The 19,200-nt window shown below is 37.5% G+C and overlaps 1 protein-coding gene across 1 annotated transcript in view; it reads right to left on the reverse strand.

The window, feature by feature from the left end:
• CFAP47 (cilia and flagella associated protein 47) overlaps window positions 1–19,200 on the reverse strand; it is a 965,255-nt gene that overhangs the window by 836,614 nt on the left and 109,441 nt on the right. The window contains exons 18-20 of the mRNA XM_036744194.1: window positions 11,686–11,817; window positions 7,674–7,751; window positions 3,671–3,815 (exon numbers count right to left, since the gene is read on the reverse strand). Coding sequence (XP_036600089.1) covers window positions 3,671–3,815; window positions 7,674–7,751; window positions 11,686–11,817 — 355 coding nt within the window. The remainder of the gene's footprint in view (window positions 1–3,670; window positions 3,816–7,673; window positions 7,752–11,685; window positions 11,818–19,200) is intronic.

Here is a 19,200-nt window from a genome sequence, read left to right on the forward strand (position 1 = left end):
TATGGAAGAAAACCAAGAGAATGATCAATCTCAGCTCTCCAGTTTGATGGACAACTACATCAATCAGTGTATGCCTGAGACAGACATTACAAATGGAAAGTGATTTAGATCCGTAATTGAAGAGGAGAAAAGGAGAAGTCTAGATTCCCTTTGGGAAATTTCACTATGCTTTTATTGATACCATATTTCTCCCTGAAGCAAAGGCCCATCTTTTTTAATACCAATATTCTTTTAGTGTGGTTTTATGGCACCAAGTCATGTAACACTCCACTGTCCAAAGAAATAAAGTTAAACTTCACCTACAGGACAATTGGGTGACATATGGTGGGCATAGGCAGACTACCGCACATTATAAATAAGAAATTACATGGGACAAATGGTGTAAACATATGATTCAAAAAGAAGATGGCAAAAGCAAGGGATGCACACAGATAATTCGTGTGCTCCATTTGTATCCTTGCAATATGATGAGAACCTAATGAGCTCTGACTCAAGTTTCCTGTTAGAAATTTATTGAAGGGAGGGAGGGACATAGACAAGAATCACACAGAATGAGGAGGCATGAGGATCAAATGAAATAATATATGAAAAGCACTTTGCAAACCTTAAAGAGCTATATAAATGCTAGTTATTATGGGACATAGTCTGCACTGTTGCAGACAATCCAACTTTGATGAGATAACAGAGAGACTGGATTTTGGGATTTTTTGTTATAGGTTTCAGTCATTTTTCAGTCATGTCCAACTCTTCTTGGTAAAGATCCTGGAGTGGTTTTCCATTTCCTTCTCTGACTCATTTTACAGATGAGGAAACTGAGACAAACAGGGTTAAGTGACTTGCCCAGGGTCACACAGCTAGTAAGTATCCAAGGTCAGATTTGAACTCAGGAAGATGAGGCTTCCTGACCCCAATTCCAGTACACTATACACTGCACCACCTACCTGCCCTAAGAGAGGTACAGTTTCCAGGAATAAGAAGGGAACAGTTAGTCCCACTGTGCTTCATCCTGGTAAGACCACTTCTGTAATATTGAGTTCACTTCTGAATGCCATAATTTAAGAAGGAAATTAATAAACCATAGAGCATCCAGAGGATAGTGATCAGGACTGGGAAGTCTTTACTTTCATGTCACAGAATCAGTTGAAGAACCTAAGGATAGTTAACCTGGAGAAGAGAATCTCAAGGCATGATTATAACTAGTCAAGAATTTGAAAGGCTGTTTTCAGGGAAAGAGATAGATTTGTTAGAGGTAATACTACCAGGTCCCAGAGTACAGAACCAGGAGAACCAGGTGGGAGCTGAAAAGAGGCACGTTTAGGTTTTCTATGTAAGAAAATCTTCTTAATAATTAGATATTAGATATACATCCAAAAGTTATGCTTCCTCAAGAGACAGAAAATTTCCTCTCACAAATTTTCGATCAGAGGCTACATTACAAATTGTTGTATATGTTACAAAGGGGATTACTTTTCAAATATGTGCATTTGACTTGATGGCTGGTAAGTTCTCACCTATCTCTAAAACTCTGTGATCTTTAATTTAAAGAGACACTCAAAAGTAACCGTTGAAGCATTTTTTGGTTATCTGAAATCATACTACCAACTGCTTCTCTCCTCATCATCCAAAACTTCAGGAATCTGAAAGGAACTGGTAGCATCCTTAAACTCAGGCTTTCCTGAATGTGACACTTCCATGACTATTCTCTCCAGTTTCCCATTCACTTTATTCCAGTAACCCTTTCCAATAACCCTTGATATGATGTAATAAATGAAAATGATGTAATAAAGAAAATGTTTAGTGAATTTCTACCAATTGTAAGCAATTAATTGTGTGCATAGCATTGGGTTAAATAATGTGAAAAAGAGAATTAGACAGGCATGGTTATTGCCCTATGGAAACATGAAAGCTATAACAAACAAATGATGCAGTCAGAAATGAAAAGAACAGATAAAAATGAAATAAAACATTAAATCAATTCAATTTAGCAAACTCAGATTAAATACTATCTATGTGCAAAGCCATTTGTGAGGCAGTATAAAGCAGTGGATAGAGCGGACCTCAGAGTGAGGGAGACCTAGAATCAAACCCCACTTCTTATGTCTACTGGCTGTGTGATGTTGGTCAAATCATTTAAACTCTTCTTCCACTGGGCAATTCTCTAAGACTGAGGATCAGAATAGTTGCTAATATGCATTGGTAGAGAGAGTCCTCTCACTGGGAGGTTCCCTACACTGATGACATTATGGATCTAGAGAGAAATAAGTGAGAAGACAGAGACTGAGAAAGAGAGAGAGAGAGAGAGAGAGAGAGAGTTAGACAGAGAGAGAGAAAGACATCACCTCAATCAGTCATATGTCATACTGATCATTCTTGTAAGAAATGGTAATATAATGATGAGCCATTACAGTTTTTTTTCTAAATATGTGCACCACCTGACCTTTGCAATTAAACTGTCTTTAACAGTTAAGCTTACCAAATATATGTAACCCTGTGATATATAGGATCACAAAATTTTAGAGTTAGAAGAGAACTCAGAGACCATCCATAAACGAAAGGAACTCCCACTATACTACAACTGTGGAATAGAAGATCTACAAGGAGAGGGAAAATACTACCTCTCCCCTTGGTGGCATCCCATTACACATTTGGAAAACATGGATTTTTAGAAATTGTTTTTGAGCCCGGAATCAACCATAAATTTGTCTGTTAACTAATTCTACCCATTGCCCCTAGTTCTTCCTTCCAGAACCAAGCAAAAAGAACCTAATGCCTCTTTGTGTATGGCAGCATGTACCTAAGTACAGAAATCACGTATCTCATAAGTCTTCTTTTTTTCAGACTAAACATTTCCAGTCTTCATAAAACATGAAAACTTTTTCCTAGCCTAGTCATCTTCCTCTGGATGCCCTCTTGCTTATCAATTTCCTTCCTAAACTATGGTACCTAGAATTGAACACAATAATGCTGATGAGTTCAGACCCAGGAAGAGTACAGATACACAATGACCTCCTTACTCTTCAAAGCTGTGGGTCTCTTAAAGTAGGCCAAAATGGCATTAGCTTTTTTTGGCTGCCACATCACACTTCTGACTTAAATATTGAATTTTCAGCCCACTAGAAACCCCATATTTTATTCAAACAACTTTTCTCAATAAACCTCCCTTATTCTGTATTTCCAATGCTTGTTTTTTCAACCTGCATTTAAAATGTTGTTTTTCCCTCCTGAAACTCACCTTTTTAGATTCAGACCAGTCACTGTTAAGATTTCTTTCTCTCCTGGTTTTGCCATCTATACCTTCCAATTTAACAATAAAATATTTACTGTCAAGGATGCACTGACTCTAATTAAGAATGATGTACACTTGTAGATGAAACCATTCTAGATTATGTACCATAATCAAAAGAGTTTAGGACCATGTCTTTTTAAATGTTGTGTCCCCCACAGTACCTAGCATAATACGTTGCACATAATAAATGGTCAATAATTATTTTGGGGAAGGCAAAATAACTATTACTTCAAGAAAAGTCATACCATACAGGGCAAAAAATGCTATTCTAAAGTCATTAAGAAAGTTACTGTAACAGCATTTAAATTTATTGGTAAAAATAATTTTTTTCAAAAGTTCCAAATTATTTTTCTTTAACAAAGTCATTCTAGTGAAAAGAAATACCTTCATAGTCTTTAAATTCCAATGTAAAATCTTTATAGTTTGATAAATCAAATTCCACTCGGGCACATGTTGTACCTTTGTTATTTAGTAAAAATGGAATAACCTTTGTAGAGCCAACATAAACACCTTGGAAGTTTATTAAGCTCTGTAATTTAAAAATAAAAGAAAATAATCAAAAGTAGGAAATACAGAAACAAAGTTAACAGCTCACACAAGCTTAAAATTATGTTATCAAACATTTCAATAATATTATATGCTCAGAAGTATAACTGTGCCAAAAAAGAGGGTTTATGTTAGAACTCATTTAAGGGAGGAGGATTACTCAAAGTATGCCTTATTATAAATTCCAATCTGCTAATTTTAAAGTGACAAATTGTAATGACAGTATTGTTCATTACTATTGTTTATTATACAGCAAATTTTGAAAAGGATGTGACTAACGTACAATTACCCTACACGCATTGTAGGGTAATAAACAAAAGAGTAACACAATGAAAGCAGTGACAGGAACATAAAACTGTCGATGGTTCACAAGGAATATTTAGGAATACAGAATGGAGAAAGGCCAGCTAGAAAGTTACTACAGTAAGCTAGGGAAGAAATGGTAAGATCTTAGACCTATGGTGGTGGCAGTGGGGATGAATCAAGGGACAATGCAGATGGTGACAGAAAAGATTTTTCAAACATCGGGGATTTTCTTTCCACTCAACAGGTAATGACAATCATGAAAAATCATGGAGACAATAATCTATAAATCACAGCATGAGTATGAATTATTACACTGTTGAAATACACACACAATAACTCATGCAACTAGCTGATCATGGAACAAATGCTATGGACTTATGATAAGCCCTTATGACAAACCTATAATAAATGGCATGTATTTGGCTATAAGATGTAAACATAAACATAATCAAAGTTTTAATAAAAAATGGATAACTGAAAACTATCAACTATTCTGATTATTAGGTAGCACATTTCCTACTCCCACCCTGAAGAAAAGAAAATCAAAACAAAAAGGTTTCATATTTCTTGGTGAGGGTGGCAGAACAAATATGGTCGATATTTTCATCAGTCTCCAAACAAACAAAGGTCTATAAAGCAAAAAGTGGCCTCTAATCTATTAGACCTAAATACCATCCCCAAATTCTTCACTTCTGAGGTAGAAGCAATGCCTGCCATCTAGGCTGAGCTAGTTTTAGAATTGAAACCATCCTTAGTAGTTAACTGGCTCAAGGGACTATGGGGTAGGCCATTCATATAGTTTCCTGGTGGCCTAAGTACAAAGTTCAGGCAAGGGTGGATCTCCCTCAGGCTGTTATAGGCCACAGAATGGTGGGAGAGAGTCGTTTCTAAGACATGTCACAAAGAATCAGCAATTGATGCCAGTGGAGGAGGCGGATGGTAGGTGGGAGGGGAACCAGTAGCAAGTGATGAAGTAGAAAGCAGGCAGTGGAAGAGGAAATGGAATAGGACCTAGTTGGGTGAGCACTGGCGTGAAGAGTGGCAAAGATGACCCTGACCCAGGATGAGGAGCAGTGCCTATACCAAAAGTATCCTCATCTCTGCTGTGGCCGTGATGTTACCAGTGCTGTTCCTATTCTTTATCCATAATTTACACTGGAAGACTGACTATGAACTACAATGATTTAGCATCATCTACCTCTTGGACCAGATTATGTTGTGACTTAAGGCTCAATACTTTTGAAGTGGGAAGGCAAAGCCTAATGTCTGATCTTTGTTCTCCTTGATATTCTGTTCTTCTGTTATAACTTCACAGGGTCATTATATTGCTAGTTATCTTTTTACTATCTTCCTACTTTTTTGTTTTTATAGTGTTATCCATGCCAGACTCATGCCTCCAATATTGAGAGTTGTCTAATAATGTCTCTAAAGCTATGTAAGTGGTGGAAGGTCTTTTAGAAGACCTCAAGGATCTAGCCACCAAGGAATGAGATATGGTAGAAGCAGTATCTGCATGTAGGCTAGACTAGTTTTAGGAATTGAAACTATGTTTAGTATTGAATTGCTTGGTTCAGGAGACTAAGGCTCAGGCCAGTGATGCAGCTTTCTGGTGGCCTTAAGTACAAAAGCCAGGCAAGGGTGCCTTTCCCTCAGGCTTAACCAGTGTGCCAGCACAACCAATACAATGGCAGGGAAGCTACACTCACTAGAATCAATGCTAAATCCTTACTGAGTAGCTTTTCCATGCTATGGCTAAGTCAACCTCCTTTGGTTAACTGTTAAGACAATCGATAATTGTCTTGTTTTGTTCCATTTACAAACCTGAAGCACGAGAACAACCTGAAAAATACCTGGGTTAAATCCTATACCAAACGGCTAGTCAAGATTATAAACAATGAAATTCTAGAACAGTGACTAACCTACAACCTATTACAGTGGGCACTTAATATGTGTTTGTTGGATTAAATAAAGCTGCTCTCTTAGTACTCAAGCAATGCTCAAAACTATAGGATTCCACTATAGCTCTCCATGTGGGAATTTATTGTTAAATCTATCAATAAACATTTATGAACCACCTGTTCTGTGCCAGAGACTGTGCTAGGCACTGGGAACATAGATACAAAAGTGAGATGGCCTCTGCCCTCAAGGAGCTTACATTCTATTAAAGTAAAGAGCCAGTTCACAGATAAGTAAATAAAGGATGCATACAAAATAAATGCAAATGATTTGGGGAAGGAGAATCAGGAAAAAGCTTCTCAAAGTAGGCAACCCTTGAGCTGAGCTCTGAAAAGAGCTGGGAGTTCCAATATATAGAAGTAAGGAAGAATGTTCCAGGGTAGGTAAGGGAACAAGCATTTATTAAGCACATACTATGTTCTAGGAACTGTGCTAAACACTTTATAAATGGCATCTCATGAAGAACAGTCTGTCTAAATGAATAGAAATGAGAGAAATGATCATGTCCAGGGAAAACCACCAGTAGGTGGCACTAGTTTGACTACAATGGAAAGTGTATGATGGAAAGTCATGCATAATCAAAATGGAAAGATAGGCTGAAGCCAGATTGTTAGGAGCTTTTAAATACTACATCTTATTATCAAAGGAGCCATTGAAACTTCTTGAGTAGGGAAGTGACATGATCAGAACAGTACTTTACCAATATAGCAGCTGTGATGAGGATAGATAAGAGAAGAAAGAGGCTGTATGCAACAAAAATAATTATGAGGCTATTGCAATAGTCCAGGAAAGATAATCAAGGCATGGACTAACATGGTTGTGGTATGAGTAGAAAGAAAGGGACAGATTTGAGGGATGTTGAAAAGATTCAATCAACAAGACTTGGCAAATTATAGCATATGGTGGGAGTGGGTGAGTGAGAGTGAAGGGCAAAGGATGACTCCTAGGTTACAGAACTGGATTCCTGGGGAAATGGTGGTGCCCTAAACAGAAAAGTAGGGAAGATAACAGAAGAGGTACATTTAGGAAGAAACATAATGAGTTCTGTTTTGAATATATTGAGTTTCAGATGCCTATCCACCTGGAACATGCAGATAAAAATGTCTGTCAGTTGGAAATATCAAATTGGAGCTCAGGCAGAATTATAACAGCACAATATTAAAGCAGTCATACTATAATAAGACAAAGTGAGGAATTTTCCTAGCGGAGAGAACAGAACTTAAAGGATTCTTTGAGGCACAGCATTAAACAAATATCTATGGCAATCAATTGGCCTTTAACATGGGTATCAGAAACTGAATGGCTTTGGGGAGTTGGGGGCAGGGATGTGCAGGGGATGGGGGATGGGGGCAAAGACTTAGAAGCAGACTTGCAAATATTATGCTCTTTGGCCAATGGGTACCACATGTTCACCAATCGTTTGCAAGTGTTGTTAACATCAGTATCTTAATATGAGAAATGATATTATATTATAGAACTAAAATATGAGTTAAAAGAAATAAAAGTTGATGACTAAAGAAAGGATCAATGGAAAATATTACTCTAAGAAAATGAATACACCAACAGTTAGCATACTCACCAGGCTGATAACTACATCTGCAATATCTATGGAGCCACCAATTCTAAGGTCTAATTCACTTCCATGGCGTATTATTACCTAATTTTTAAGAAAAAGTGAAATGTTATAAGAATGAAACACCATATAATCAAGATCACCTTTAAAAAAACATATTATAATGTCTAACATGAAAGAACTTAGGGTACCAGAGTACCTTGTAAACTTGATCTAACTCATTCTCACATTTTCCTTTGAATTATTGCTACTTATAATTCATGCCCATGGCAGGGAGTCATAGTCATAGTCAGCTAGCATTTATTAGGAATCTAGTAAGTGCCAGACATCTATTCATGAATCAAACAAATCAGAAGGAATTGAAGCAAAGAAAATGTAATATTCCTACAGACATAACTAATGACTTGTGGAGCTACTCTATCCATTTGACTATGCTTCCTTGATAAACTTCACCTAAAAAATTTTGTTTAATGTATTCTTCAAAATTAAACCAAATAAAATACTCAGTTCATCATTTTTCTTCCTACTGAAAGAAAATCAATAAAATAACGATTTCTTAAAAGTGTTGCATGTCGAGTCTAGTCAAGTAAACCAACATTTAGTAAGCATTTAATAGGTGCCAGGTATTATGCTAAGTGCTGGTGATACAAAGAAAGCTTAAAACTATCTTTCCTAAAGAAATGTCTCTTTTAGCTCATCTGAATATGAAACATTTCAGAGCAAAAACTCAGAGGCACATACAAGGTCATAGATCTAGAACTGGAAGCCACCTCAGAAGTCTATCTCCTCATTTTACCAAATACTCTTTCTCTATAGCACTGTCACCCATAAGAGAAAAAAGCTCAGGGATAGGAATACAGATGCAAATCTGTGCATAGTGACCCAATATGAGTGTTTCTTCATTCATTCAATGTAATCAATTTTATAAGCAAAAAGGAAATCCAGTTTATCTGAAATTATTAAGCAATAGAATGTTGTGACTACATATTCTTCTGATTGAGAGAAATTATTATTTCTCTCTTGTATTAATAACTAATCATTGAATCAGGACCGAAGTTTTTTTTTTCCTTTTCTACTTCTTCATCCATGAATCAACCTGTGTGGGAAATCTTTCTCAAAGACTTACCCAGGAAAAAAATTCTAAGTTTAGGCTAATGCTTATTGTGTTTACTCAGAGAAGTCTGGGAAAATATGGATTCTCCCTTTTGTCAGACAGGTAAAATAGAAACTGATAAGTCTCTTTAACCACAATTTGGGTGCTCAGTGTCATGTACCTCATGTAATAGGAGGGCAGAATTTATAATTTCAAAGAGAATCATATATATGTCTGATCGGAACCGCAGGATATAAGAAATTCTGTAGGTAGGAGGTAGAAGAATCAAAGCATGTATTTAAGCTCCAGAGTAACAGACCCACAAACCAGCATCCCATCATTTTGATATTTTGATCAAAAGCCTCCAGGCCCAATAAGTCTGCCTCACAAGAGTAACCAGGAGGCCACAGAGAAGCATGATGGTATAAAGCAAAATCATATACATGCTTCCCCTCTAGGGTAAAAAGATTACCCACTGGCCTCAAGTGCTTGTTCAGCACTCCTCAATCCACACGTAGGTCAGCTCTGCTACCAGCAGCTCCTGCTTCAGCTTCGGCTGTAGCTGCCTCTGGCTCCAACGGAAGCTGTTTTTAACAATCTGGCTAGCAGCTTCTGTGGGGGTGTAAGATCCACCCACACCTTCTGCCAGCACACTGGGAAAGCACAGGTTCTTTTGATCTGCTTAAGCAAGGTGAAGGGGTTGACCAGGAAAGCACAGGTTCTTTCGATCTGCTTAACCAAGGGGAGCAAGGTGAAGGGGTTGACAAGTTTACTTTAATCCACCATAGGCCCTCCCTGGAGTTAGCCCTACCCTACCAAGGTTCCACACCTAAAAGGGCTCTGGGCCTGGGGCCCAGCACCCAGCAAGGCTCAATGAGATAAACTGAGTCACTCAAAGAAAACAAAGGCCATTCTGCTTACACCTCAAGATGCTGACTGGAATATAACTCACCTCAAATTATAATGTTCATTCTCTCATTAATTGTTAAACAATCAGAGTTGATTGCCACCCTCAGGAACATCCACTCTCCAAGGACATATAGACTGTGAGCCTACCACCACTGGGGGTCTTTGGCATTTGAGAGTGCCACTGACCTCTTTTGTCAATAACATGGTAGGCTTATTAATAAAATATTAAATTACCCAGAAGCTACATCTCTGAAACTTTTTAAATGTCACATGATCAGCTGAATTACCATACAACAATACCATACAAGGCTTTTTAGTTGCTAAGCTACAACACCACACTGAAGGTAAATTTGATCTTTGTTTGATGAGTCTGAAAGGCAGCATGACATGCTCAAAAGAGCCTTGAAGAAGGAGTCTGAAGTGGACCAGAGCCTGCTTCACTAGTTTTACAAACAATGGCTGTGTCACCATGGACAGGGAAGTCACCCCAATTCTTCCACATTGAGTCCCCTCTGCTAAAAATGGGGATTATCATACTTTGACTGTCTACTTCATGAGGTTGCTGTGAAGAAAACAGCTGGTAAAACTCAAAGCAGTATTTCATTTGGAGTTCTTAATCATCTCATGAAATGGTCAGAGTCATCATCATTATTATTCTGTATGTGTTAAAGGCCCAAGTTAGCAGGCTTTGAACTAAGCTGATCATGTGCACTGGAAGTGGATTGTTTAGAGAAAACTGGTAGCAGTTTGTCATTTGTCTCAGAAAAAGCACAATATATGAAAAAGACTTACTTGACCTTTTTAATTATTTGGATTCCAATGATTTTCAGTATAAGCTAAATAATAATATTAATTATTATGGAAAGTTCATGGATACAATTAAGTCAGTTTTTCCTACAGACAGATAGTTAACATACTGGTTTAATTTTTAAAAATTCTATTGCTGATTACCATGTTAAAGGTTAGCAATACACTATAACATTTCACTATTTAATAAAATCAGAATCTGTCATGTTAGAATGTTTTATTAATCTGTTTAATGTATACTTGAAGGGATTTTTTAAAGTCAAGGTAACTTCATTTCATTTATATATTCCCAGAACATAAGGCAGTAGAATATTTCATGTGAGTCATAAAACACATCAGACATTAATGTCATACAGATTTTTCCCTGCAATTTAATCAGTCATTAAACTATTTAGAATTAATACAAAAGAATTAGGGACTTCACAGAAGAAAGATCCCTACATCCAAATTTTGTTTTTCTTTGTATCCTCAGAGCTCAGCACAATGCCTTGAACATAGTAAGCACTTAATAAATGCTTGTCGACCGGCTGACCAATTTAAATAATTTTTCTATGGCATCTCTGCAGTACCACTAAACAGCTATAATATAGTCAGCAATTGATGGGGGTGTGGGGAGGCCCAGAACATCTCAAGGGAAACAAACAAAAAAAACAAAATTTTGTTATTGATAAGAAGTGAACCAGCAGTGGCTTCCATAAGAAAAGTTTTCAGATAGAGCAGAAAATGTTTCAACTGCACAAGACCAAAAAAAAGGTTATGTTAAAGATTTAGAATCAGAATTCTGCTCTTTCTGCCAGGCTGAAGGAAGCCTATACTCCTCGCTAGGGCAGCCTTAAAAGCTCCCTCCCCACTTTTCGCCCATTCCCCCTCCTTCCCCTCCCCCCGAGTTAAGATTATGAAACTGTCAATCCTAAGCATAGCCAGCAAAGAGACTGTGGTAAATGTCAATTAATTACAATTTCCTCTGCACATTACTTGCAGTTTCTATGGCTAAGCTTCACAATTTCAGATCACCAGTCATTATTTAATGTTATTCCTGTTGCAATTCTAAAAGCTGCTCTTCTCTAGACTCTCAATATTCAAATACCACAAATACTAAAATCAAAACCCCCAAACTCAGCAAAACAATCTTTTTTCCAAAAATAATTAAATATAGCTCCTATGATTCTGTAATAATATTTCAAGTGCCACAAACAAAAATTCCCATACCTTTGCTTTGGTATCAAATCTCTCTGAAAAATATGGTGTACAGGCGATAAAGAGTGGAGTTGAACCCCCTACAGGTATTATGCCATGAGATGGAGTGATCTTAATGAAAGGCAGAAGCTCTTTGTCACAAACCTGAAAGCAGAAATTTGTAGAAATGTTAACTCATCCCTTCAAGTCGCTATTGGAAGAGTTTTCCAAGCTATTATTTGCTATACTACACAATCCAAGAAAAGCTAACTAATATCACAACTTATCACTGGGCAAACTGCTAAATTTGAATTCTAATTCTGATGGAGAAAACCTGGGTCAAGAAACACCAACAGTAGTATTTTTTTTAATTCAAAGGAAAACACAGTATATGCATTTTGAAAGGGACATTCAAATCTTACTAGAATTATAAGGGGAAGGCCTCTAAGACATTATTATTTGATGGATGACAAGAACATAGTACCAGTTTGACATCTGTATTTGTGAAAGTTAATAGAAAGAATATCGGACTTAAGGCAGAAACTGGACTAGAATTTCTGAAGATAAACTTCTCAAATAACTTATTTAACTCTCCAGAATCCATTTCGGGCAGAATAATTTGAAGAGAAATTAACAAAACTTGGGAGAGAAACTGAAGATTAAAGATTTTAAAAAGATATCCTGGAAACATATATTAGAATCATTCTCCAAATTGAGTGTAGAAGTCTGTACAGAAGATTTTAATTTTGAATGTTATTTACAAGACAAAGATCAAACAAAATAATTTGAGGTATATACCCACCTCTTTAAAAATATCTTAGAACTAATTCAAAAATTTTGATTCATTTATTACAAAAATCATCCCTGCATTTTCAGACATTATCAATCAATAAGCATATGCTAAGTACATATTTTTATGAATTTTCCTCTACTCATAAGTTTATTTTACCCTGCATCTAATTGTGCTAAGTGGAGGAGAATATTTTTATTATATTTTCCACTACATTCTTTTTCTTTTGTTGACTCAAGAATTGTGATTGCAAAGGAAAGCTAATCTAAGGATTAAGAAATATCAATAAAGTTTTACAGCTAGAAGCAAAATGATTTCAAGTAAGATTATAGCAACAATCCTTTGTTTAATATTTTTTTTAATATTTACTTTGAGTCAGTTCCCCAATTAAAGAACAACATAGAGATAGGGAAGGTACTTTGACCAGGCCAGCATTCAGCTGCTTCCCACTGATTGGCATAGGAAGAAAGGCACTGGTCTGCCCATCCCCTCTCTACCTCTGACCTAAAGCTCCCTTTCTCTTTCTCCTTTTGTTTTTCTCCCACTCACCCTGAATTGAGGTTGCAAGGCTGGCAACCCTCAGTTTGGCTATCAGTGAATTTTGCTCACTCTCACTTAACAAGGCTTAGAAAGGGTCAACAGGTAAGAAGTAGTTTGTGTGACAATTACTATACTGCTAACTTCCAAGCATAGAAGCAAATAAAATGAGGCCAAAGCCATTGCCTAGGCCTCCTCCCCTTGATACAAAGAAGATTGAGCCCAAAACTGCATCCAGACACTACTTTTCAATCATTTTTCTGTTTAGCAAAACCTCTCTCTTATTGATATTATATATTATGTAAATATGAATATATACATATATACAAATATTTATTAAGTGCCTGTTATGTGCCTCAGCACCATATGAAGCTTTAGGATACAAAGATGAAACAACTAAGCTTATCTCTGGCTTAAAGGAGACTAAAATGTATTAGACTGCACTGCACATTCATAGGAAGTTTAATAGACTATATAAAAAGTAATTGGGGTGGGGAAGGGGAGAAGAAAGGTGTTTAACAACAGGAGGAGTATAAGGGGAATCATTTGACCCAAGCTTTGAAGGAAGGTGAAGATAGGGACAAAGTACATTTTGAGCACTAGATACAGTTTGTGTAAAAACAAAGAGATGGGAAATGCAATGTTATATATTGGGAACATCTAGTAGGACATATTATCTAGAAGAGGGGTGGGGAACCAAACTTCATTGTGATTTTTTCATTCAGTCAAAGGGCTGCACTTGAAGACCTAGAGGGCCACATGTGGCCTCTAGGACACAGGTTCCCCATCCATGGCCTAGAACATAGATCAAGGGTGGGGAAGCTACAGCCTCAAGGCCACATATGTTCTTCATGTGTGGCCTTTTGATTGAATCCAAACTTCACAGAACAAATCCCCTCAATAAAAGGATTAGTTCTGTTAAACTTAGACTCAGTCAAAAGGCCTCACCCAGGACCTAGAAGGCCACATGTGGCCTTGAGGCCGCAGATTCCCTACCGCTGACATAGAGTGTGAAGGGAAGTAATGTTCAATAAACCTGCAAAGGTAAGCTGATGCCGTATTTCAAGGATCTATATAGACAAATCTGTATTTCATCCTAGAACCAAAGGGGAGGCACTGGAGAGTCTAAAGTAGGAGAGTGGCATGTTCTATGCCTTAGAGTCCAAGGCTTAGACCATATTCTGGCAGCAATTAGGAAGATGGTTTGGAGAGAGAGAGATTGGACACAGGGATTCCAGTTAGGAGGTCATTGCAATAATCCAGAAGGGAGGTGATAGCAACTTGAACCAGAGTTTTAGCCATATGAGTAGAGAGAAAATGATTACCATAAGTTATAATTTACATGGAGCATCAACATGGCTATTAGAGGTCAGAGAGAAAGAACTGAGGATGATTCCTGAATCTATATCCAGACTAGTCTCAACTGAGATTGTGTCCCACATTAGCAACTGTCTGTTGGACATTCTCCACTTAGATGCTTCAGAGGCATCTCAGACTCAACAAATCTTTTCCTCAAAAATCACTTATCTTTCAAACCTTCCTATTTCTGTCAAAGGGGCCACCATCCTTCCAGTCTATAAAGGCTCAAAATTTCAGTCATCTTCAATTCTTCACTCTCCTTCATCCCACATATCAATTCAGTGCCAAACCTTGAGAACTTTATCTTCATGTCTATCCCTTCTCTCTAATCACACTTCATCCTCCCCTCTAGTTTAGACCCTCATCACCTCCCATCCACACTATTTCAACATTTTCCTAATTTTCCTCTCCCATATATCCACTATACAGCTGTAAACTTGGTTTTTCTGAACCATATCAACCCCTACTCAATAAACTTGTGTCTCCTCAGAATCTCAAAGATCAAGTATAAACCCTTTATGTAGCATTTAAAATCCTTCACAACCTAACCCCAACTTACCTTTTGACCCTTATCATATACTACACCCTTTGATACACTCTGTGGTCCAACTAAATCAGCCTTTTTGCTGTTATTGACAAATAATATCACATGATCCATTTCTTTACCTGTGTACAAAGTGTCTCCAGTGCCTGGAATGTACTCACTTGTCCCTCTTAGAATGCCTAGTTTCCTTCAAGACTCAGGTTTAAACCCCTTACATTCTACATGAGGTCTTTCCTACTCCTCACAACCGCTAGCGCCTAACCTCCCCAAATCACTTTGAATTCTGCTCATACATGTTTTCTTCACTGTTTCTTTTTTGTTTCTGTATCTTCAGCACTTAACACAACTTCTGCCACATAGAAGAAGCTTAATTAATGCTAATTGACTGATGGTATTAACGAGAGAAAGTGGGGTTAGATACAGATCTGGGAGTAACCTGCAGAGAGGTTAGAGTCAAATCCGTGGGAAATGATGTCTCCAACAAAGTGACTACAAAGAGAGGAGACAAGAGGACTCAGGACAGGGTTCTTAAGTCTTTCAATACATAAGGCACAGGACAAGGTATAAGGTAAATTAGGAATAAGATCTCCTCCGCCCATCAATAGGTCTCATGTGGAGCCCATTAAGGGAAGCTTGCTTGCTGATAGGAAGGCTTACATACCTTTCGTTAATTTCTAATTAGGCACTGAGCCTATTAGCTGAAAGAGTATGTATTTTGAGAGGTGAGTTTTAGCTTTGTGGGCTCACTTTTGAGAAAGATGTGATTCCCTGGTCGAGACTCTGAGTGGCTGTATGTTCAGAGCTCCCTGACTCCTGAGAGGTAAAGGCTCTCTTGATTCAGTGGTGGATGAAAAGCTTTGATTCAGGCAGTAGAGCCCTGTCTGTTGGTCTTTATTTCTCTTCTCTGTATTTTTTTCTGTTTAAAGAAGATCATTGATTCCTTTTAAGTTGCTTTCCTGGTAAAGCAGACAAAAGAACCTGCACTAGCAGCCATCCTGAGTATGCCGGTGTGGTTACCCTTACACAAGGATGGTAACCTAGAAAAGGAGACCAAGAAGGAATAGCCAGACAGGTAGAGGGAGAACCTGGAGATCAGTGTCACAAAGAACCAGGCAGGAGAGGATGTATAGAAGGAGGGATTGATCAACAGAATCAAATGGCACAGAGAGTTCAAGAAAGACAGAGGATAAATAGAGACCTTAGATTAATCAAGGTAAACCTTGGAATGAACAGATTCACTTGAGTGATAAATAATGCAGGAAGTTTCTTACCTCACAATGACTTCTCACACTTGCAGTGCTAGAAAGGGTAGTCCAGGAAATCAGGGTAAGGTAAGAAAATGAAAAAGATAAGTTTAGATTGTTTTTTCAAGGAGGCAAGCAATAATATAGAATAAAGGAAAGATATAGAATAGTACCTTGAAGAGACACAAAAACAAATGAAGGCTTTTTTAAAGATAGAAGTGATTGTCTGGTATGGTGTGGTACATACCTGTGATCCTTGCTACTGGGGAAAGCTAAGCTTGTTGGATTTCTTGTGATCGGGAGTAATGAGCTGCAGAAGGACTGAAACCAATCAGGTGTTCACACTAAGCTGGGAACCAATATTGTGACTTTAACTTCTAGGTAAGGAGGAGCAGTGTGAGCTAGAGCATAGAATTAGGAAACCATTCAGGGACAGATTAGTTTTGTTCAACTGGAGCAAAAAGTAGCAACATGGAAAATCTGAGATAAGGCTAGAAAGGAGAGAGATGGGTTATATTACACATGGCCTTCAATGCCAGGGAAAGGAATTCTACCTTTACTCTGTAGGTAATAGTGAGTCCTTAACTATCTGGAACTGGGGAACCACCAACGTATGTAAGGAGAGGCAAACCATACCAGGGCAGAAAAAAGGGAGCATGTTAAAGCTTCCGTGGAGCTCAGTATTGATATTGGGCCCATAAGTGGTCACGTACTTCCAGCCTCCAGAAAACAGGGAGACCCAGCCTCAAAAAAACTAAAATGGGAGCCATCTTAGTATGTTTTCAGACATTACAGAAGAAACCAGCAGTAATGGAGAGATTGAAATTTGTAAATAGAGTAAATGGTAGAAGGGGAAAACTTCCAAAAGAGGTGGGATGCAGGCCAGGCCACAAATAGAGGTGATGATATTTGAAAGAAGAATACACCTCTTTCTCTAAGTCAGGAGTAAAGGAGGAGAAAGTTGGGACTGGGAAGGGCATTAATGATGTTGAATTGATTTGAAGTATAGAACTAGAGGGAAGAGGAAGATGACAACAAATAGCCTTAATTTTTTTCAGTGGTAAGATCCTCTGTTGAGAATGGAATTGAATGAAATAATAATTAAGCACTTACTATGTGCCAAGCATTGTGCTAAGTACTAGGAACAGAAATAAAAACGTGAAACAAATCCTGCTCTCAAAGAGTTCATATTTTAACTAGGAGAGACAATACATAAAGCAGAGTTCAGATGAAGCCGATGGAAAGTCTCTATGGTTCTCAAAGTGCAACAGAAGAGTGGAACAGTAGGTGACAAGGCCCTGGGGACCTTAGGAAGAAATGGCAAGGCAGATGACTATGGATGTAACTTACTAGGGACCTGGAGGAGACTAGAAACATCACCATTAAGAAGGCAAGATCCTTGTTGAAGCTGAGCAAGAAAGGTGGGCTGACTGGAGTGCTGGGGGAAGAAGTTTCATGATGATCTAATATGCTGTACCCAGAGAGAGAGGAGTAGAAGTGGTCCAGGTAGCTTGAAAAGAGATGAAAAGATTTGGAACAGATGATGAGGGGGAAAGAGATAGTCAACCATAGAAGAGTAAAAAAGTTGCTATTGCAAAAGGAGAATAAATATCATCAGTTCCACCAAGGCCCCTTTAAATGTTTTTTTGTTTTGTTTTTGTGGGGGGAGTCAGCACAATACCAGAATTTAGGGTCTTGGAATCCTTGGCTCTTTCCTCTTCCACTTTCCCCCTTAAATCTTTTCCCCTGTTAAATTTCCTCAAGTCTACCTCTGCCACTTCTCTTTTTTAAAGTTTTTTTTAAATTTTAGACAAATACTAAAACTTAAATACATGATAAGAAAAGAAAAAGAAACATTCTAAACAAATATAAAATAAAAAAGTATTGTGCACAGCAGAAAATATCAGAGAGGATTCAGAATATATAGCAATAACTTATCATTTCAAGAAAGCCTGTATATTAAATACTGTGTATTATGTTGAAAGCTGTCCATCTTTTCTTTGCTTCCTTGTAGGTTTTCTTTTGCTCTCTGCTATACACTTTTTACTTTGTTCTTTTTCCTCTTTCCTCCCCGCTATCATCCCAAGGCTACAACTGAGCATGGATACATTTATATATAGGTATTGAAATATACATGCCTGTATACACACATATATACATACATTGATATATATACACACATACATACATACATACATATATATATATACATATATATATATACATACAGACATGAACTTTCCCTAAGAGATTCTACCCATAATCTTGTTTTTATGTTTGTGAATACTTTTTCCTATGTCTCCTAACTCCTCTACTTTACTTCTACCTGCTACCTTGCCCTCCTATTACTTAACCTACCCCCGCTCCAGCAATCCCTCCCTTGTCCTCCCATTCCCCTAAATCAATAGACCTTTCTATACCCCCTTTTAAGCTATTCCTTCTCCCTCCCCTCTAAAGATCCTTCCTTTATCCTCTCCCCACTTCCTATCCTCTTAGAGTTTTATTTCTTTCTAAATTTGAAAGACTTTTATACTATCCTAGATGTATATGTATTTTCCCCTCTTAAACCCATTCCCGAAGGGTTTAATTCCTCTCTATCAGTTCTTCCTCTCACACCTCATTTGTATAAGATAATTACTCTTTCAGCTGTTCTTGAACAGTTTTAATTTTTGAAGTCATAGCATATTTAGATCTACTCCAATCTTTCTTATAAGGTACCTAATTACTAGTAACAATCTTAGACATAGCTTTTACATTTTCCATATGTTAAAGGTAAACATTCTATCCTTATTTAGTCCCTTGTAATTGGTCATTGGTATGTACCTTATATTTCTATTGGCTCTTATATGTCAAATCTTCTATTGAGTTCAGGGTTTGTTTGTTTGGTTGGTTGGTTTTTTGACAGAGGTCCTGAAAGTCTGATAGTTGATAAGATGTCCTTTATTCCATTCAGAATTATGCTTAGTGTTGCTGGGCATAATATTTTTGGCTAGAGGACCAGTTCTGTTGCTCTTTCATAAATAGTATTCCAAGATCTGCAGTCCCTTACTGTTGCCAATGCTAGGTCTTGTGTG

Source organism: Trichosurus vulpecula, chromosome 2 (assembly GCF_011100635.1).
Source record: "Trichosurus vulpecula isolate mTriVul1 chromosome 2, mTriVul1.pri, whole genome shotgun sequence".
In the NCBI taxonomy this organism is placed as follows: domain Eukaryota; kingdom Metazoa; phylum Chordata; class Mammalia; order Diprotodontia; family Phalangeridae; genus Trichosurus; species Trichosurus vulpecula.